The sequence below is a fragment of the Clupea harengus genome, chromosome 9 (genome assembly GCF_900700415.2).
Source record: "Clupea harengus chromosome 9, Ch_v2.0.2, whole genome shotgun sequence".
Lineage (NCBI taxonomy): Eukaryota > Metazoa > Chordata > Actinopteri > Clupeiformes > Clupeidae > Clupea > Clupea harengus.
Window position 1 is genome coordinate 19951597 of NC_045160.1, and position 22329 is coordinate 19973925.

Consider the following 22329-nt stretch of genomic DNA (forward strand, 5'->3'; position numbering starts at 1 on the left):
ACACATTTATTTGCAAGTGGCCAAACTTGTGAAATCGGCAGGGGTTCAAATACTTATTTTCCCCACTGTATTTGAGGCTTGACAGTGAGCAAAACATAACAAAAACATAAATCAATAGAGAGAATGGAAAATCTCAGAACATATGCTTGGAGCTACAGGCAACCATCATAGGACTGAAGCTTAGTGTTCTACAGAAATCTGTCTGCCATGCACCTAGCTGCAGGGAAGTCTTGGAAAAACACTTACACCTAAAAACTGGGACATCCACATCTTTCCCCCTCTGCCCACTGGGACAGCCATAAATCAGTTTTTACAAAAGAAAAAGATATCAGCAGTGAGGGAAGAAGGGGTCGGTGAATGGAAAATTCTGAGAGTCCAACATGAGGGGCCTGGAGAGGGCCACTAGATTCCCGGTTACATTATCTGGCTCGGTTACAGAAGGATCTGGAACGCTAAGAGGTCTGGACGCCAGCTAGTCTGAGGTCACGCCTGACCGCACCATGACTATGTTTTCGAGAAATGGAGAGGGGGGTAGGGAGGTGGAGAGGGGAGGAAAAGAGAGAGACAAAAGTAGAGAGGAAGACAGATAGTGAGAGGGAAAAAAAACAAAAAAAACAGAAGGAGCGGGAAGGGAAAGAAACATAGGAGAAAGGGGAAGAGATAAGGAAAGCCAGAGTGGAGTGAGGAAAGAGGTTAACGCCTGCTCCATTTGACATGGAACATCTCCAAGGAGAATTCCATGCAGCCATGGAACCCAGCTGAAGATTGTGGTCAGCACAATATTCCCTTCATTCATTCAGTGACCCAGGCTGAACCTTAACTTGGGCCACACACTTTAACAGGTTAGATCAGCACACATCGGCTCAGGGAGGCTAAGATGCAAAACAAAGATGTTTCCTCGGCCAAGCAAAGTGTCGAACGGTAGACTATAGTGCAGTTACAATTGCCAGTGGAATATTTCACACCCAGCATTCCACATTGTAATCCTCCATTACTAAGCATGGCATCCTGTTCCATTAACAGGAAGTCAAGCTGCAGTGCAGGTGGGGAAGGCTTCCTGGAAAAAACACCATAATCACACACACAAATACACACACACACACACACACACACACACACACACACACAAATACACACACACAAATTGAAGCGAGAAAAAAAAGTTGGGCTTATTAGCAACCTACTTGCTGGTGGGCTCCTCAATTCGATTGGCTAGTTGAGACTCCTGGCTCTTGCAGCGGGTCAGGGTGATGTTCGGCAGGAGCTGAGCCAGCAGCTTCCGGGAGGAGGGCGGGGGCGTCCGATGGGGCTTCAGCTGGCCCTTCCTCTTAGAGGTGGGCGTGCCTGGTGGGGTAGCAGCGTTGCTGTGGATACGACCCTTTCGTGAAAAGGGGAAAAGGTCACCCTGACTGTCGTGGACGTCGAAGGTGGGCACGGTCGACACCGATACAGAGCGGCCATGTCCCGTGGGCGGGTTGCAGGGGGTCATGATGAGGGTGGGTGTGCCTGGGCTCATGGTGTGCGGGCTGTGGGCTACATTCTGCCCCGCGCTGGGGCACGAGCACTGGTCTGTGGGAGACGGGAAGCCGCCGTCCTGTCGTGTAGGTTCTGAGATCCATGGAATTCCGTCCTCTCTCAACTCTTCTCCTATTGGAAACAGAAGGAAACAAGACCGAATTCAGAAAGTGCTCTTTCTGTGTGTGTGTGTGTGTGTGTGTGTGTGTGTGTGTGTGTGTGTGTGTGTGTGTGTGTGTGTAGTTTATAGTTCCTCCGGCCCACAACAGAAACCTTGAAAATGTGGAATCACTGGCCTTGAGTCCAAAAAGGAAGTACAGGTCATTAACCTCTGCATATCTTGCCTTCTCAGCATTGCACACATTCATTTGAATTGAACCTGTTCCCATAATGGGGAAGTGTAATATATGATGGTTATTCTAACACAAAACTAAACCCCCAGCTACCTTTAAAAGCCTAGTGGAAGTCCATGGACTTGGTGACACGTGTTTGATGGTGCTAAATAGGTTAATGCTCTTTGTACGAAAATCTATTCCCAAGGCTTTGAGGGTGTGGCGACTGGAAGGTGGTCTGACCTCGTTCAGTAGTGCGTTTCAGACAGGAGAGGGCAGCAGTGATGTGTGAGCACTCCTCGGAGCTGGAGCCCAGTCTCTTCATTGTGTCCTGCACCTGACAGGTAGACATCTGCAGCAGAGCATCCAGAGACAGTTTCACAGGAACTGTCTGCATGTGAGGGATGAAGGGAAAGAAAGAGTAGAATGAAAGAGAGGAGAAGGATGGGCAATGGTGAGGAAAAAAAAGAGAGACATATTAAAACAAAATAACTACCAATTTGAGAACAAGTCAACAAACAAGCATGGAACAAGCAAAAGGGGAGTCAAGATAAAATGAGAATGAAGAAAGAGGGGAGAAAAATCTACTACTGTTAAATCTACTACCCAAAGGTATCTCCTTATCTGTTTCTGAAATGAATGTCTACTGACAAAAATGTTCTCTCTCCCTTATAGCATGTTCCAATTGCTGATGATGGATGTGGAAACATTGCTCCTCACCCCCACTACTCCTCAATTACGCATATGGACAGCCAAACTCTACCCACTCACTGTTCTTTTCTTTCTCTCCTAATCTAGACTATCTTCGCTATGGGACGCTGCTGTAGTCCCTTCACCCGATCCACCTGTAGAAACCCTTGGCAAATTGCACCCACCGCCACCGGACTTCCATATACTTACTCTACCCCATACCCTATGCTAACATTTATATACAATATATATTATTGCCACCACCGACATGTTTCTCTGTCCCTACCCCCCTTACCCCTGTAACAGTAACCCTATGAGCACAGTGTATACCCACTAAACTGGTCTTGTTTGTATCATGTATTTACCACCGGATGTCTGTATATATTATGTATTGTTATGGCGCTATATAAATAAAATTGAATTTAATTGAATTGAATTGAATTGAATTGAATTGAATTGAAAAGAGATAAAGGGAGAGAGTGTGGAGGAGAGGGAGATAGAGAAGGCAGTTTGGAGGAAGAGGTATAGACAGGAACAGGAAGTGAGAAATGCTGACACAATGCACACATGTATGTACAAACCCACCAACCAACAAACATGTATTCATATATGCACACATAACAGCACATTCATGGAGACTACCATAGAGACCTTGTGACAGGCAGACAGACTCACAGACACACACACACACACACACAGACACACATTGCAGAAACAGCAGGAAACATGGATGAATGAATGGAATTTAGCTAATGCACTCTTTTGTTTAAACCCCCCCCCCCCCAATCTGTAGCTTCATATTCTCTGGTCGCCGCAGGATCACGAGGAATGAGTGTGCACTTCCCAGAAGAACAAGAATGTGGTTCAGGAGAGCGTGCTTAAATACCCAGCATCCCTTCCTTCCACATGAAATCCCCACAAGCACAAATGCTCTGGAACTGAACCAACTGAGAGACTCTCTATCTACCCAGGGAGAGGCATTGTGGCAGTAGTCTACCTCACAATGTGTTTATTTGCAGACTGTGCTCAAATCTTCCTTGCATTGTGGCAGTCGTCTAGCTTTACAGACCGTCCTAAAATTCTCCTTGCACGTCTGAATTTCGAATAAATATGGAATCACTCAAAGCCCTGTCACATTAGGATAAAGACTATAGTTACCACATCTCAGAACTCTTCTCTCTTAGTGACTCTTGGGCTTATGTCTTGGGTTAGTCGAGTCAGAAACGTACTGGTACTCATGGTCTACAACAAACCCCCTAAAATAAAAGACTTATCAGAGTCTTTTCCCACCCTTCGGACCATTCAGGCCATGTTTCATCAATTTCCATACATCTTTATGAAGTGCCTTTTTAACTGACCATGAAACAGTGCACCAATGCTTTTATATGTCTATCCATAAACAAAACAAAACAAAAAGTTAAGTGTAAAACTGAAAGTAGAGAAAGACGGTAAACTTTGAGGCAACAGAATCTAAAAGTTTAACAAAAGAATTGCACAACCACACTAGTGTTTCTTCTTCTTCTTTGCCTTCTCACTCCATAGAGGAGCATAGGCCATCGAAACTAGTGTTAAACCCATCATTATGTCACTAGAACTAGCCAAACAGGAAAAGTACAGGACAAAAAAAAACAACAACAATCTGAATGGAAAAAGCAATTTGTCCCACTCCTTCTTTTACGGCCCTAGACTACACAGTTGGAGTTACATAGTCCACATGGCGTCTCACATCTGCCGCAAAGCCTTCTGGGACAGCATGAGCTAGAAATCTACACCTTGCAATTCTTCTCATTAGGTGGAAGTCTCTGCGGTGGCCATTGTTTGCTTTTCAGTTTCTCCATTCTTGAGCCATTTAGCGCAGAAGGTAAAACGAAGATAGCAACTCTTTGACCCGTTCTTTACTACATCACGCTGCATTCCCGCAGAGATGCGGACGGATTCCCCTCGCAATCCTGCCGCTCTAAAGAGTAGGACACAAGGGTTGAGAAACAGGCGTCAGAGGCTTAACTGTATGGAAACCGTCGGTCTGTTCCCAGCGCTGTTTCCATGGTGAGCTAACAGAAGGGGACAGCATGAACAGGAACAGGGACACATGATGCTCCCCGTCACCAGGCAGAAACACGGCCTCACTGTCAGCCCAACAACCCACCCAGTGTATTCAATTACTGCACCATTGGTGGAGAATTCGATTTTTGTTGTTGTTGTTCAATTTTGGTACTATTGGTGCTATTGCAATTGACAAGGCTCCTCATAAATTCAAGATATCTAACATGATACCTGATGCCTGCGCCACATATGTGTTTTGATGGGGTGAGAGAACATGGATATGAACAAGTAGAATCACCTCCTTAATGAAACAAACAGAACTTTAAGTGTTCATTTGTTCCCTCTTTCAATTTCTAAGTTCTGAGTTTCTAAACTGAATCTTCCACACAACCAATGTTTACACCAATGGTGCAGTCATGTAACTCTTGGTGAATGCTCAAGACATATATTTCTGTGATCTGAACATTTATTTCTTTAGAACTGCTAATTTACAACAACATTACATCAGTAGTATTGTGTCAGTGACGCTGGTGATCTTGCTATGACAGAATGCTGTTTTGGACGCTGATGTTGAAGCAAAGGACGATGGGAGACCCATACACTGCGGATTAAATGACACTGCTCTTCTCTCAGCAGCTCAGACATTGATGTGCACCTTTCAACACAGAACAGCTGATTTCATAGTGAAAACACCAAATGTGCTTGCTTCAGTTTTGATTCCATGTGTAGTAGAGGACGGACACAAAGACATGTCCCGCCCATGTCGCCCAACTAACAGGCACCTCCCTGAGCCCAAGGCCCTAGGGACAGACTAGGACAAAATAATGGCTTTGGACTTTGACTCTACCATCTATTTCCTACATCTCAGACATGCACACAAATATGCAACATATTACACATTATTAAACCGCACGGGCAATTCTAATATAATGATCCACTCAGCAAACATCCAGCCTATTTTTCTCAGCCATCTACTAGGGGTGGGAAACACAGTAAAATCACATAATTTTTTCTACAATATCGAAATATCACAACACAGACATTAAGCAGACGGACAGACAGACAGAGCCAGCCTGCTCACCTGGAACTATACTATACTACTATGACTGGGATGATGCTCATTTTTATATGCAGGAATGTATGCAGAAACATGTTTGTGTGTATGTTCTTCCTTCCCCAGTATGTGTTCATCTGCTGCCTCTTCACTCTCTTGGCTGCTCCCCTCCCTCCCATCATAGCCTGCTCTCCTTGTCCTTTTACTCTTCTCCTGGGCCAGCCTGAGCTAGATCCCCCCCCCCCCCCCCCCCCCTATTTGAACCAGCTTCGCAAGGATTCTTCCTGTTAACAGAGCCTTTGTCTTTGCTGCATTATCTGTGTGCTTGCTCTAGACTATTGGGCTCTGTAAAGCGCCCTGAAACAAAGATAATTGGTATTGACATTATATAAATAAATAAAATCATACTGTATTTAAACTAAATAACTTGACCATACCAAGGCCTCAGTGAGGGCCAGTCATTGTATGGAGGACTGACTAGCAAAGGCAGGGATAAAGTCATATTACTGACGGCTGACTGGCAGGTGTGGAGGCAAACTTGGGTGAGGACTGGTGGCAAGATTGGGCTTTCTTGTCTTTCAGCACCAGTAACTACTCCAACTCCAAACCAACAGTCACATCATAGGATGAGAACCACACAGACCAGACCAGACCCCCAAGCAGAAGCCTTCATCCCTCTACTGCTGGAACAGAAGAATTTAAAATGTACATCACCCCATGTTCTGGGTGCACCTCAGAGCTTTAGTGGTATTTCAATGATGCATTCACATTCTTATGTAAGACACTGTGGCTAATGTGACTACTGGCTCTTCCCTGAGCTAATCTTATTTATTCAGTGAGAAAAGCCATTAACTGGTTCTAAGCTCCCCTGGGCAAGATCTTCGGGACAAGAGACACCTTCTCACCCCTTTCAGGGATAACAGCAGTGAGCCAAAGCTCCATTTAAAATTCACTCACAATCACACTCACAAAAACAACAATATTAATAATCTTTTGTTGAATTCATATGAGACAACATTAAATTAATTTATCTCACTGTCTTCATACCACAATGCAATTGATATGGCCTCAGGCATAGTTGTATGGGTACGAGTTCCACCTAATTTTCACTCATGAAATCATGTTGCGTCACCATGAAATCATTGAGATAAACATTAGCCCAGGCCTGTAAAAGTAATATGAGCCCTGAGAACGTATTGTACTTATTTGTGTACGTACACACACCTGTCACATGTCCAAATATCATCACTCATAAAATATTTCTAGTATCACCAAAAGGGCACATCACCATATTGACTGCCAGTCACAGGGAGATGGTAGATCTCATGCTAATATAACAAATGATTTATAGCCCTCCAGCAGACACCAAGGAGCCAATTTATAGGCCTACCTCAGAAACAGCAAGTATGTGGGCATAATGGTTTTTCTTATCATCATCATAATAGTGTTGGTTAGGGTGAGCACAGCACTTAGATAAACGTTTTTCCTGAGTCTATTTCCGTTTGCCCAATTAGTTGTAGGGAACAATCAGTTCATGTCTGTGTTCTTCTGCAATGCTTAGAGAGTGTGTGTCTCAGGTGTATCTCCTCTACCAAGGGGGTGAGGGGGGCATGGCACCAACAACCTTACAAGTGCACAACCCTCTAAAGTCAAGCTGCCAATCCAAAATGTAATGGAGATTGTTAGAGTGATTTCTATGCTACATTTGTAAAATCTTATCTTATCACCTCCATGTCAACCTTCTTTCAAAAGCATGCATTGTTGAGACCTTTTAAAGGTTGAATATCTCAATCTCTAAATGTGTTTTTTTGAGCTGTACACTGAATGATATCACTGTATTGGGATGAAACACATCAATGGAACTCTCAGCCCCTTGCCCAACTTTTAGCATTTTTCAGAATCATATAGTGGGTGGAGTTAGGCTCCACTTAAAGACTTTCCTCTCCCGTCCCATATGTCAACATGCTTTTAAACATTTACAGAAAATAACATACCACTACACCACAGGTAACGCTATACTCAATAAGGTGCTAACAAACACCAACGTCATGGGGTTGGTACCTGTGTAGACCTTACCTGTACTTAAGGGGGAAAGCCTCTCATCGATAAATCCATGTAAATATGAACCACAATGAACAGTAAGGCACTTGGACTATAACCTGAAGGTGTGTCTGAGAACGCAATGAACCTGCCCGCCAGCTGAGCACCCTTGTTCTCTCACAGGGGATTCACGGCGGCACCAGCTGGTGACAACAGCCTCTGCTCCTATATATAGCCAAGGTTATTTTCAGGCCCCTTTGTTTGGCTTGCCAGAAATAAACCAGCTCGACCAGTATTTGTGCATGTGTAACGCCGTGCAGGTAGTGGCGGTTATCTTATTGACTCATATTCCCGAACGACCACAGTGAGAAAGCAATGAAACACACCACCCCGCTGACGAACCAGTGTCCCCGTCCAAGCACAGCGCTGGTCGTATGGTTCTCACTGTAATATCAGCAGTTCTAACTTGGCTGTCTCAGTCTGTGCCCAGATAAAACAGCAAACTAATGAGAACATACAAAATGAGACATGCTTCTCCAATATGTAAAGTGGTAACTATTGTAATGAAACAGCTGTATTGGGGCCAACTGATGTCAATGTAGAGCCATGTTTCATAACTGGGGCAAGTTCTGACAGTTCCTGCTGTCCGTCCTGGAGAGAAGGCTGGAGAGTGCCAGAGATCCTGTACTCAGAGAGTTTCAGCCTGCACACACCCGGGGGTTATTCCAAGTACGTGGTTTAGTGACTAACCCAGATAAGTTAACTCCAAGTAAGTCATACACCTCCTAAAAAGAAGAGCCCTATGGCTTTGTTTAGCGAGGGGGAAAAAGTCATGGGGAGGAGGTTTGGATCTGGGTTAGTCACTAAACCACATCCTTGGAATATCCACCTGCATTAGTTAAGCCTCATATTTAAACTCATGATGCTGCTCACTGATGATTAAAGAGCACTTGATTTGAAGGTGGTTGCCGAGTCATCCCCTTTATGGCATCATCTTCCTGTAACACAACTGTATTAAGACGTGTTTTGGTTTGGGAGTTCGACCAGACCTATTTCTACAGAAAGCATAGTCTATATACTGTGGACATATTCAACTAAAACACACCTTTAATCAAAACAAGCTGAGGCAAAGTGTGCAACCTGAAGCTCTCCTATAGCGCAGGTGAAAACAATATGGCTTCTTGGTTCAAACATATCTGTTTGTGTATACTGCCAAGACATTCATATGATGCAAATCAGTTCAGTATGTATGGGGGTATGTATGTGGGCTTCAAATCACAGTGTGTTCAAATGTCCGTGGATGTGTGTGTGCCGTGTAATGAGCATGTATGAATTAGCTTAGAGAACAAAATAATATCCCACAGTAGCCAGGCTGTGATACTAAGCTACGAAGCCTTAAAAGAGGTTGACACATACCCATACCTGGGTAGGGTCTGGACATGTCCACACTCGTGTTTAGGCATGACGTCGTTTCAGGAGAGGCAAGTGTGGCTCACAAAGAGATAAACGTCATAAATCCACCAACCATACATACTCCCACACATAAACACAATTATATACCCCCTTCTACACACACACACACACACACTTCACACACACACAACCAGACACACACACACACACGACATGGAACAAGACTGCATCCTCACTCCCACTCGCAGTAAGACCAACACACCCAAGAAAGCACTCTTCACAAATCATTAAACAAACAAGAATTCAGGTGCCTGCATCCTCCCTGTCTGCTGTTAGGTACAGACTTCCGTGCGAAACTTCAGAACTGACAGTAAGAATACTGTAAAAATACAGGTTAACAAAACTAGTACAAGACTAAGATTGGGAAAATAGTGCACACTAATAGACGTCAAATCTGTAAGTGGGCGTGTATTTGGTCAAAGGGGAACACAGCCGTGAGAAGCCTCAGTTTCAATGAAGGCATGTGTCAGACTTGTTTAAAACTCTTTGGAGGTCTTCTCCCAAAACCGCATTTTGAAAGAGGAGAGGAGACATTTTTTAAGTTTACAGATACAGCGTTAGGATTCTGACTGCGGACCCAAGGTTACCATCCCTACGCCATAAACAAATAAGAAAAGTGAAAGCTAGAAAAATGCTTCAAGACTAGGAAAGCAAGTATTTCATATTTTATTCTACAATAATAAAGTTATTCAAAATACACAATACCATTACAGGGCTTAGAACAGAAGTGCTGTATCCCTCTCTTTCATAATCCAGAAACGGCAGCCAGCGACCACGCCACTTCACTCGACTTCAGTCACGCTATGATAGCCGTGCTCTCTTACTCAGCCCTTTTCCTCTTCCTTTCTCTCTTTCTCTCTCTCTCTCTATCCACCCCGTCTTCAGTACAACTCCCTCCCTTGGTCTCCCTTCCTGTCTCTCTCCTTCTCTTTCTCTTTTTTCAAGCTTCTGCCAGGCAACCAATGGCGTCTTCCTGGCATGTCAAATTGGTCTCCAAACAACCGGGACTCCCCCTACTGCCCCTTCCCCCTCTGCATGCTCTGCCCAGTATTTCTCAAACATACACACCCCCACCCCCCCCATCCAAAAAAAAAACTTAAAGACCATATCATACCACATGCCTCTAGGCTCTTTCATCCATCTGAGAAACAGGTGGCTCTTGTTTGTTAACAAGACGCATCTTGCCACCCTTTACAGGCTACTAATGGTAAAACGCTAATCCTAAACTATCAGGTCAAGCAACAGTTTTCAAAATCATAATGGCTGAAAAAGTGGAAAATACAAGTGGAAAGTACAAGTGCGTTCCAAGTATCAGCTGCCATTATCTTCTCTTGGGATCTGTGTACGAAACGTGTAAAGTTGTTTTCAAATCACACACACAAAGCAGTTTGGGATCTTTAAAGACAGGATGAAAAGTTCAAACACAACAAATCAAGCCACACTGGAAACTATAGTGGAAAAAGATCCTCAGAAATACAAGCATTTTATTAACTGTGGAACCATTAGGCCTATGCCTAAAAGAGGTCACACTGGCTCCATGCTGTAAACTTGTACAAACAAACTGACGCTGTGACAGCCAATCAATTTGACCTCTGTACTAAAAGAAGGACCTCTGTCTGGGCAGTTTCTGTAAGCAATGTTGATTCCAGATTATAGGGATCTTTTGAAGTCTCCTCATCTTGCGTCCACAGCCACTTTGGGTACATTAACTATGTCCCTCATATGCACCGTTTTGCCCACATGTACAGCCTGTAAGGTGTCAAAAAAAAAGGTTGGTGGTCTTCATCTTCCAGGTCAAACACCTTATAAAAACGTACAAACCTTCTGAGTACATACTCTTGAGTCAGTCATATTCTTTGCCAACTCTATGCAAAACCCATTTCCTGCTTTCCAATGACTCCACACCAGGCTTATGAAAACACTGGATTTACCCTCTCAACCTGGAGGGCAATATAGCAATCCGGGAAAAGCCTGGTTCCTGGTATTCCCGTTTCTTGAAAGGTTCCCCATGGTGAAATCATCATCCAATAAGTAAGGTAATGTGCATAACCACTTGTCCCGGGAGGAGTGGAAAGGGTAGCTTTAGCGCAAGCTCTTCCAGGAAGACACTAATGCTACATCTTTCATTCGTTAATGAATTCATTCTTTACTCCTGACAAATGGTGGAGGTTTAATTGGGGGGGGGGGGGGGGGGGATCCAATCCAATCTTCATGGTTATACCAAACCTTAGGCCAAATCAAACTAAGCACAAAGAATGGAAATTTCATTTAAACAAACATGAGACCAGGATCACAGACTGAGGGGAGGGCTACTCCTGAACCCCAGAGCCAAGAACTGAGTGTTCAATACACCACTGGTTGAGAGGATGATCTTCAAGGGAAGATATACAGGTTTGAGCCAACAGAAGATTCAGACAAGATAATGTTTTTGTATGTATTCTATTATTGAGGAAGGTGCAAAGTATCAGCCATTCCATCGAATATCAAGTGACTATGGTGGGTGCTTTTTAGCCTGCTTGCAAACAGACCCACCTCCTGTGACCACAGATACGAGTTCGAGTCACATGCGGAACTGTGCTTCCCACGTCACAAATCACACAGTCAGTGTCTATATGGATAAGATTTGATTATTATGCAACACTACATACAATAGCCTCGTCCCAATATGCCCCCTAAACTCAACGCTAACAAGTAACACAAATAATCTTAAAATCCAAATCATCTGTGACCTTAAACACTTTAAGATGTTCCCACCTGTGGATACACACACACGTACACCCAAGCACTTGGCTGTTGCAAGGCTGCTTTTTAACACATTTCTCCAAAGAGTCCACTGATGCAAATCAGTCAAAGGCTAGCCCCATCTTGCCTGCCCAGAGGGAGATTCCGCTCAACCTGGTGTATAAACAGTTACAGAGGTGGAGTGGGGGGGTGACTTTAGTGGCAATCACATCTCACACCTTCAGATCAAGATTTGATTTATACTGCCTGAGAAAGAGGAGGGAGGCAACCAACTCCATTATGTGGCGGCAAAACCGAGTCGGACAACTATTCTTGCCAAAACAGACAACTCTACTTTCGTTTGAATAAGGGTGACTTGGGAAATGGCATTGTCTACAATATGTTTACACAAACCACACTCACGAAAATACTCACTGACACAGTCACATGCTTTTCATGAGAAAACCGGCATCATTACTACAGATATGTGTTTCAGTCCCCGTGTTTAAGAAATCAAGTTTTTGCAATGATTGGGATGTGATACATGTTAGACCACATGTAAGTGCCCATCCCCAGGTTCAGGCAAAAAACATGCATGAGGGAACACACACACACACACACACACACACACACACACACACACTGACACATACCTCAGGAGGGTCCGATGTAATCTACAAACACACATAAAGAGACACACACCCATGTGTGTGTGCTAGAGAGCTAAATCAACAGCGCAGGCTAAGGAAGGCTCTCCACTCTCTTTTCAGTCTCTCTCTCTCTATCTCTCTCTCTCTCTCTCTCTGTGTTTCTCCCTTCCTCTTCCTCTTCCTCTTCTTACAACCACTTCATTGACTTTTTAGAGCGATTAGATTAGAAGATTAATAAACAGAGGAGTAGATGAGCCTCTGATCCTGTTCTGCCCAGTCAGACAGTGAGACGACGTGACAGCCAGGGGGAGGCACCCACCCGCCCCCTTGTGATGTAAAAATAGAGGGATAGGTGGGGGAGTGTGAGAGAGAGAGAGAGAGGGGGGGGGGGAGAGAGAGAGAGAGAGAGAGAGAGAGAGAGAAAGGGGGAGTGTAAGGGGGAGAGAGAGACAGAAACAGAGATAGACTGACGCAGCACATTCCCTTGGATTAGAGTGCTGTATCGGGTGTGTGGCAGGAATGTGACTCAGGCAGAGTCTGGCCACCCACTGAACCGCACTGTGCTAACCTGGATTTCACTATTCCTCTCGCTAACTCCATCTTTCTGGCTGACTCTCTCGCTCTTCCCCAGCTTTCTCACTCTGTCTATCCCGCTGTGTCCCTTACTCCCATTTTCCTCATTTTCCTCCTTCTCCTCCTTGTCTCTTCTCTTCCTCCCTCTGTTTTCTCTCCCCCTCTTCTATTGTGGCTACTGTAAACATGCTGGACACAAGGAATGACTTAAATGGCAGAGGCACTCACTGGACACTTCTGAGGACACAGGATCTTTGGCCATCAAGTTAATTACAGGCAAAGGCCTTTAAGAGGTATTTGGTTGCAAACAGCCAGTGGGTGATATGCTACAGTGGCAGAAGCATTACCATGGGGACTGCTTATGGTATGCAAATGTAACAATGAGAGATTGATATAATGTGCATTGATAACCAGGCCGTTCTGTGCCAATTAGCGCCATACATGATCAATCACATACAAGTCATGGAGATCACAAACAAAAGGCCTTTTGGGGTCGAAGTTTGAATTACAGAAGTAGCCGACTTGATCATTCTCAATTCACATACTTCCTCCGCAGTTCCCTCAGGATGAAAATGAGAAGTATTTGCTATTTTGAACTGAATCTTTATACCACTTTGCAAGAGAATTTCACAACTTCCACTCATGCGGATACACGCTTGTTCTAGTAAAGTGCACATGCATGCTTGTTCTCACCACATGCACTGCACGGGCCATACCACTAACAGAACATAATACAATCCTGCATTACACTGCAGTTCCTGTGTTATCTCAATCTTAGACCTGAAGCAGACGGCGCCGTCTTCCAGTTGCAAGTAATTACTTAAGTAAATTAAAGCTCCTCCAGCTGATCCCTAGATCTAAGGTAGCCATCAGCCACTCATGGAGCGCTGCCAAGCATTAGGGTACCATATGGCTGTTCATAGATCACATGTCAGTCCGCTATCTCTCTGCTGCGACACCCCTAGAAGGCCTTTTTCCTTATGATGAGAAAGACTATACAGAGAGAGAGCGAGAGAGAGAGAGAGAGAGAGAGAGAGAGACAGCATTCAAACTCACATGTCACAACACACACACACACACACACACACACACAGACACACACAGACACACACACACACACAGACACACAATGTGACGCACCTCAATGATCTCTGGTTTCAGGTTGATGGTGCGAAGCCAGTCGCCCAGACGCGGGTAGCTCTCCAGCGCAGTGCTTCTCTCACGCTTAGGAACACGCTGCTTGCATTGGAGCTGCTTGCTGATGTAGTTCACCAGCTTCACCTGTGGATGGCGACCCCACACAAACATGAGCAGAGGCAACAGCATACATACATAACAGCTGGTGCAATACATCATAATAAGAATAATAAGAATAATATTAATGGCAAAGAAAAACATTATGCCTTTGGGATCAAGAAAAATACCTAAAAAAAAACCCTAAACCTGAAAAAGGGAATGACCACATTTACATTCCTTGTGTAAGTACCTCCTCCTGGTGCCATTAAACACCATCACATTTTCATTTAAGGTTTTTCTAGTTGCAAGTTTGCGAAGTTCAGAGAAAAATAAACTCAGTGAAGATGGAATATGATGCTAACCACGTTCCCAGCATCTTGGAGGCCAATGTGAAAGAGAGAGACTATCATTTCATACGTTTTTTTCTCAGTCTAAGACATAGTGCATACAATAGTCCATTTAGACCAGACTGAACTGTATGTATGAAGCTGATAAAAGATGCATAAAAAAGGTTAAGTTCATCATCAAAAAAATCGAAGTAGATATCTTTATGTTCGGCTCTTTAAATGAGTCAGTTTGGCATTTTAATGCTTTTGCACACTGAATGCAAATTTGCCAAAGCGTCTTGGTGTACTGAGGAAATCCCCGAGCATCAGGGCTTCTGTTGAAGAAGTGGGCTGACTAGAATCAGGCTACACTTCTACAGCTTTTGAGGTTATAGTGTGTGTGTGTGTGTGGGGGGGGGGGGGGGGGGGGAGGGGATGTGGGCTACACAGCACAATAGGTGAGAGAGTGTGAGAAGAGAGGGGGTCTAAAAGTAAGCCCTCTCAAAGGCCTATTTAAGGCCTAACGTTACCACAATGCCCTTGGTGAAGAAGAGACAGACAGACACAAACACAGACATATTTAGAGACTTTAAGAGAGTCTACTAGCCAGAAAGAAGGTGGACAGGGCCTAGTCAGTGTCAGGACCACTATTACATATTAGTATACATATAGTATTACATACTATTACCACCACGAGTACATCTGTAAAAAAAGCTCCCAGTGATAAACATCTAACATCTGAATGATAGGAAAGCCCCTTCAGGCATGAGATCCCCAAGATTAGGCCAAGATTAGGCCAAGATTAGGCCAAGGTTGACATTGGATATGAACCCAGTAAGGGAAGGGGTATGGCTCCCATGTGACACATCATACAACCCTGTACTAAGATTCCAGTATTAGTGGCACGATGAACCATAACCACTCACCTAACCTACCCAGACCCTTCCCCATAAGAAGCACAGCAGGAGTGATGCAGTAACAGTAAACTAACACCTCACCCCTTGCCAGTCTAAGCTCTGCCCTAAGAGCACCTAATAGGAGTGCTTAAGCAGGCGCCTTCCTTCATTTGGGTTTCAATGAATAAGGCCCTCAACACCTTCAGGAGGCTCAACAGTGGTGTCTGGCATCCCAGACCCAATGCTTCCATACCCATCATGGGTCAAGTTCCCAGGTAGTCTGTGATCAGTGAAACCATACCTCTCCTCACGATGGGGTAGACTTACACCCCCCCCCCCCCAACCCATGAATAATCAATATAAATAGGGAATAATACAAGAAGTAGCAGCTTTCTGTTCAGACAATAGTATATTCAAGTAGGGATGGGCATTCGATTAAATTGTCTTAATCGATCGTCGGGAGAATTAACGATCGATTTTCGATTAATCATTAATATTTTTATATTAAAATTCACTATTTATAGGCTATATTAAAATGCAGTGAAAATAGAAAAAACACAGCGTGTTTCCTCATTGAGATATTTATTACAAGATGAACAACTCTTGTGGCAGTTAAACTTACAAGATGGACAACTCTTGTGGCAGTTAAACGGGATCCGTTCAATGGTTACACTTGAAAATATGCGCTGCTGTACTCTTAAGCAGCGGAGCCGACAGCTAGAAGCCGGTGCTCATAAACACAACTGACCTTCGTTTTTTTTTCTCTCTAACTAATTAATCTCACATTTTGAAATTCATTCATCTAGATTCATCGTGATTAAAAGTTTGTTTTCTTCTAAAGACTAAATCTTATAAATTAACGAGTAATCACTTCATTCATTATTTTAGACACTGTTGTTTAATTGTATTTTGTTCGTGCTCTCTCGCCATCAGCCAAGGAATGTATGCGAGACACAATGGTGCCCCTCGACGGTAAATCGTAAGAATTGTCCCCTGAAGCAATTCGAATCACCTCAGTCAGCCCACCGTCTTCAACTATGTTGATGGGCCGACAGTCACCCGCAACCTAAACTGCTACAGCGTTGGTAACCTTTTCACGGACTGGTCTAGTTAATTTCCTAGAGAAGTCGTGGAGTGTGGGTTGGCGACCATCTAACCTGGGACTGCTTTCTGTCGGGTGCTTTGCATTAAGGTGATAACTTAAACACGAGCTGCTTCTGTGATAGCTACATTCAGCTTGACAAATGCTACATACAACTTTAGTTTTGTCGATTGTTCTGTCATTTTGCCTCCTAAACAGAAACTTTCCGCCCAACAATCCCTCAGCTCTCTCCATCTTCAACTACCGTCTCGGTCTCTTCTATCTAACTGACTGCAGACAAGGGGCGGTTTCGTGCCACGGGTCAACGCGCACCGGAAGTAAACAAAGTTGCGTTAACTGCGTTCAAATATTTGATTGCATTAATCTCCGCCACAATAATCTCATAGAATAACGCGTTAACTTTGACAGCCCTAAAATAAATAAATTACACGCACACTACGCAACAGAACATGCATTAGTTTTAATCGATGAAAAAATAATTTCATCGAGGAAATTCTTAATGATCAATTAATCGATCGTCGATTAATTATGCCCATCCCTATATTCAAGTTTACATTTTAAAACAACAAGTAATTTTTGTTATTTAAACTAAGTAACATGCTCAGTGAACAAAAGGGCCGACCTCTGGACACCTCCGAGATAATGTTCTGTCAAAACGAACCTCTCGGGGGAAAAAAGACAGGAAGAAGAGAAAGGAGAGAGAAGAAGAAGGATGCCGAGTTCATCCCTCCAGTGCACTGGCCCGTCTTAAAGTAGCTCTCATTATGGTGGTGGAGATTGTTCTGGCCTTGCCACTGGGGGCGTCTGCAACGCTGTCATGACAACCGAGTGACATGGGAACATTGGAGTGACTGCTGGGAGGTTCAGCTCTCCAGACGCACCAGAGGGCTTCACAGAGGCTCTGCTCAGACTGCAGGCCAATTGGATTTGTTTCTCAAATCAGCTTTTGAGACAGACTGTCTGCACTGTTAATTTCAAGTGATCAGATTGGATTTATGTTTCCAGACATCATCAATCTATCTGCAACCCATGGGTTGTAGTGGTAATGACATAGGTGCCAGTAACTACAGTAGGTTTCTTCCAGCTTTGCCTGTACAACAGACAATTTATTTCGGCATTAGTCCACAGACTGTTATTCTCCATGTTGTAATGTTGACACTCCTCTATAGCGCTCTCAAAGAGTACAGAACCAACAAATCAATCGCAGTAAGTTCTTTGGTGCTCTGCTGGTGACTCCTATACTGTCTATGGCTTAAAGGCAGCAGTAATTCCAGCACTTCAGTCACTCTGGATCTGACATTGTCGTTGTGTCACGTTGCGAGTGATGCAAAAGTCACTTTGAAATCTGATTTGAGCAGCCAGAGTGTCCGGATTAAGATGCATCTGGAGAAATCTGATTGGAATTGCATTTCAAATCACCTTCAAATGTGCATTGGATCCGATTTGCAAAAATCAGATTTGATGGGGCAATGATTACTGACCCCAACATTTATTCTACACTAAAGGCATTACCTACAAACACCCATCCAGCCTGTAAATGAGCAACACTAAAAGATGCAATTAGGAAAAAACACAGTTCCCTGCAGCTGCACTTCATCCAGCCAACTGACAGGCATCTGACATCATCTCATCTCATCTGGTCTCTAATCCTGAAGTCCCTCTCTATATGTTAGTCCATAGTAGTCACTTAACTGGGTAGTGAGTCTGTTTGGGTGGTGTGTCTCGAACAATCAATAGCAGTTTCCCACAGGGCAGGTTATAAGGCAAGGAGTATGACATTTTACTCCAAACTAACAAAAATCTTAGAAGGCTTTAAAAAAAGCTTAACTTACTTTTGAGTGTTTAAGTATTGTTTGGAACTTTGAACCATGAAGCACTAAAGACTCTTCATTAAGAAACATCATTCCCATCATTAATACATACATCTCTGACAGCTCTGGGGGAGACAGACTGAATAACATTCAGATGTATATACAAGGATGTACAAAAATACTCCCAAAAATGATTAAATGGCACAGTAACTACTGAAAACTTTTTTGGGGGGCTTCCAGTTTTGACGATACACACACGCACACACGCACGCGCACACACACACACACACACACACACACGGCTGCCAGTAAAAATCCACCACCACATTGATTCTTGTTCTTCATACAGTACATTATGACACGAAGATGGCTGTGGATATTATTATTGCCATGTCCTGGACTGGTCATGATGGCCAACCTGAGTCCTTCTCTGCCACAGGGATAGAGACAACCAGTCTGCGCCTGACGAGGTGGACCATCACTAAAATGTAAGAGAGCATTAAAGCCATAAAGTGAAGGGGCTATGCTGATTGCATGGCTAGCGGTTAAGCTGTACCCCTCCTCACCTGATTTAATGAACGGCGACAAACAGGCCTAAAAACAAGCAGGTGTTGGTTTGCACACAGACCAGGCTTGGCTCCACCGGAGCACTCCCATGGATTCAGTGTCTTATTGCACTCAAGCATCGCCCATCATCTCAGTTACCACTCAGTGCACTCACTAGCAGCATGGTGGGAGGGACGGATTGTTTTGGGGTGGGGGGGTGGGCGGGCTTCACCTGCTGCACTGAAATGTCCTTTTCTCTTTTTCAAAGCAAACTGCCAAAAACAGAACTTCTTTCTGCCTCTCACAGCTGGTGAAAGAGGGTAAGAGGAAGAAAGGAAAAAAGGAGCTGGCCTTGCCTGAGTATGATTGCCTGCCCCTTTCTCAAAGGCCCCTCAGTGATGAGCTCAAAAGGAGAAGTTTCACTTTGTGTGTGTGTGTGTGTGTGTGTGTGTGTGTGTGTATGTGTGTACAAAACTAGCATCTGCTGTATCCTCTCTTGAGAGAAAAAGCTAGCTGATTCCTCTTACTATTGAGCACTGCCATTGGTCAGGCCAATGTTAACACTCTTAATTAAGCACCCTTCCCAAAGACAGCGATGTGTCATCTACTGTTCTTGTGCTTCAGCCTAAAGGGTGGGTAGCAGCATAAATTGTCTTTAGTGGGTGTTATTTGTCACACAGTACCGACAATGAATCTACCTCATCTGGTTCACAGTTGTACAACACAGGTTTAGCAAAGAAGGCAAGTGAAATTTTCACAGGGGCTTTCGCCATGCCATACCAGGACCAAGCAGCTGAAAAGGCCTCAGGCTGCCTGTCCTCCCTGTCTCCATGACAACTTGTCTAAAGAGCTAGGAGAAATAGCTGATGAGAGCTAAGGAGGACCCCAACTTAGTCAAGAAAAGATTAGTCAAACTACAGTGACTTGCAAAAGTTTTCACATCAAGTTTTTATTGTTAGCATTTATGCTCTTATGTTTTTGAAGGCAAAATCAATGTTAAAACGTAAAAAATAAATGAATTCCAAATATACTTCTAGAAGTATTCAAAGTATTGTGCTTTTGAGTTCAAGATTAAGGCAGATGACAAGTCATTCACAAATGATACAGAGGTGCCACTTACTTAACTAACCAACTCATTGGTAGCGACTAGTTATAATCAAAGTAGAGTTCTCAAGTGTCATCAGCCAGGTTGTGAAATAGCAGAGTGAATGAAAACTAAAGAGACAAAGTGGTTAATATGCTTAAGAGAGAAAAAGACTCCAAGAAAGTATGTAAGTTTTTTTTACCATATCCAATTGAGCAACACTGGACCCATGAGAAGAAAGTGGAAGTTGCATCACCCCACCCAGATGCTATGCTGTAGAAAAGCCAGTCCCCCAAACCAAACATCCAAAGAAGATATTAACTGGTGACAGAGGCCACCACTGTCCACACGTCTCCCCGAAACATCTATTGGGGTGTCTACAAAAACATAGTCATAGAAGATCCACATTAAAGCATTTTTGGAGGATGCCTAAGATATGTAACACCGCCAATGCCTCAAGAAACACCATCCCAATTGTGAAATATGGCAGTGCCGTCCTACTGCAGGAACTAGGTGACTGTTTTAGAATTGAAGGAAGGATGTGATGGAGATAATTTCCAAACACTGTTAATTAATTAAGAATGTATGAATCATGTGCTTATGAAATGGCTTTTCTGTGTGTGTAACTTAGAATATTAGGTGCCACTTAGTCTGCATATGTACAAGAGCATGTTTAGACCAGAAGTGATAAGAAGGGTCGAACTGTGCTTCTTCCGACCTTGCAAAACTTCCATCCTTGCCTCGGACGTCAGAAATCCACCACGTGGTTATCCCTGCTGAACGCTCAACTTCTGTCTATATAAACCTTGTGCGATGTGTTTATCATGGCTTCACTTTCAGCCTTGTGCTGGGGGTGAGCCCAATTGCAATTGAATAAATATACTGATCTACAGCTCCGGAGTCCTGAGGTAACTAGGGTGAATTTTCACCTAACAGGATGGATGGAAGTAAAATCTACACAATATCACATGAAAACCTGTTGCAGCCTGTGAAACTAAGGGTTGGGAAAGGGATTACCTACCAGTAGGACAATTCCCCAAGGCACAAGACTAAAGCAACACTGGAGTGGCTCAAAAACAGTCAAGTGAACGTTCGCGAGCGGCTCAGTCAAAGACCTGATTAAAAATGTACTCAGAATCTGTGACACTACAGTCCAGGACTGCCATTCTATTAACCTACCGGTAGATGTTCTATATAAACTTTACCAAAAAGAATGGGGTTAGACAGTGCAGAACAATGTGCTAAGTTGGTACTGTCTCACCACAAAGTGGTTCTCTACCAAGTATTAATGTATAGGGGTTGAATACTTATGCAAGAGTTCACAATGACAATAATGATTGGGAAAATATGTGTATCTATTGTATATCTATTGTAAAACAGAAAATGGTAATGACTTCATAGGGGTTGAATATTGTTTGCAAGCCACAGTATCGTCATGTTCAATTAAGAAAGAGAAAGTTGAAGAAAACCGTTGACGTTCTAACTGAGAGAATTCTTCAAAAGAAAAACTCAGCAGAGGACATCTATCTGTTTTTTTGGAGGGCTACAGCTCCACTGCTGCACAGTATTTTGCAATAGCTAATTAGCACAAGACTGAGGACATTTCATTCACAAGTGATGTGACAAAACACTATCATATCAAATTTTTATTTAGGCTAGTCTACTTCATTTCGAACAACAAAAATCTGAAGAATGCCTGCCCAAAGGGCTAACAAGGATTTCAAAATGTTGTGTGCCCAGAGACCCCAGAAACTTGCAGAGACAATCAAATCAGTCCCAATGAACTTAAGACCAACTGTTGAAACGGGTTGCACTGACTGACCACAAACAACGACCTGCCATGTTAGATTTCAATCCAAAACCCAAACCTCTGTTGGCGCGTCGTACATCCATGTTGGTCTGGGTCATGTTGGTGCTGGGCACTTTACCAATTTAATTTAGACTATATGTAGAGTGGCGGTGACTTTCATTAGGGAAAGATGCTGTGCATAACTGAGGTCATCTCCAATATCTGAGACAGACACGTTCTTCATTAGGGCTGGCTCTATGGAGGGGCACAAGTGTAACCCTACCCCGTGGCCAATGAATATGAGGCCAGGCCAATTGCCTTACCGCTCTATTGTCAGGGAAGGACAGGAGCAGGGTATAAAGAACCAAGGGGAAAAGGTATCTTTTGTTTGGCGTTGACTGACAGCCAGATGGCCTCGGATAGGCTCTCACTGTGACTGAGGAGTATT

General features: G+C 43.7%; 1 protein-coding gene across 5 annotated transcripts in view; it reads right to left on the minus strand.

Annotated features, from left to right (window-relative positions):
• The window catches only part of LOC105902820 (kinase suppressor of Ras 1), a 38393-nt gene that overhangs the window by 12960 nt on the left and 3104 nt on the right, over positions 1–22329 (minus strand). For 2 of the 5 annotated variants that reach the window (XM_031573783.2, XM_031573784.2), the window contains exons 2-4: positions 14232–14372; positions 2091–2238; positions 1185–1647 (exon numbers count right to left, since the gene is read on the minus strand). In XM_031573783.2, coding sequence (XP_031429643.1) covers positions 1185–1647; positions 2091–2238; positions 14232–14372 — 752 coding nt within the window. Of the gene's footprint in view, positions 1–1184; positions 1648–2090; positions 2239–7710; positions 10214–12521; positions 12828–14231; positions 14373–22329 lie in introns of those variants that run through there. The other 3 variants (XM_031573787.2, XM_031573785.2, XM_031573786.2) reach the window with 3 other exon arrangements.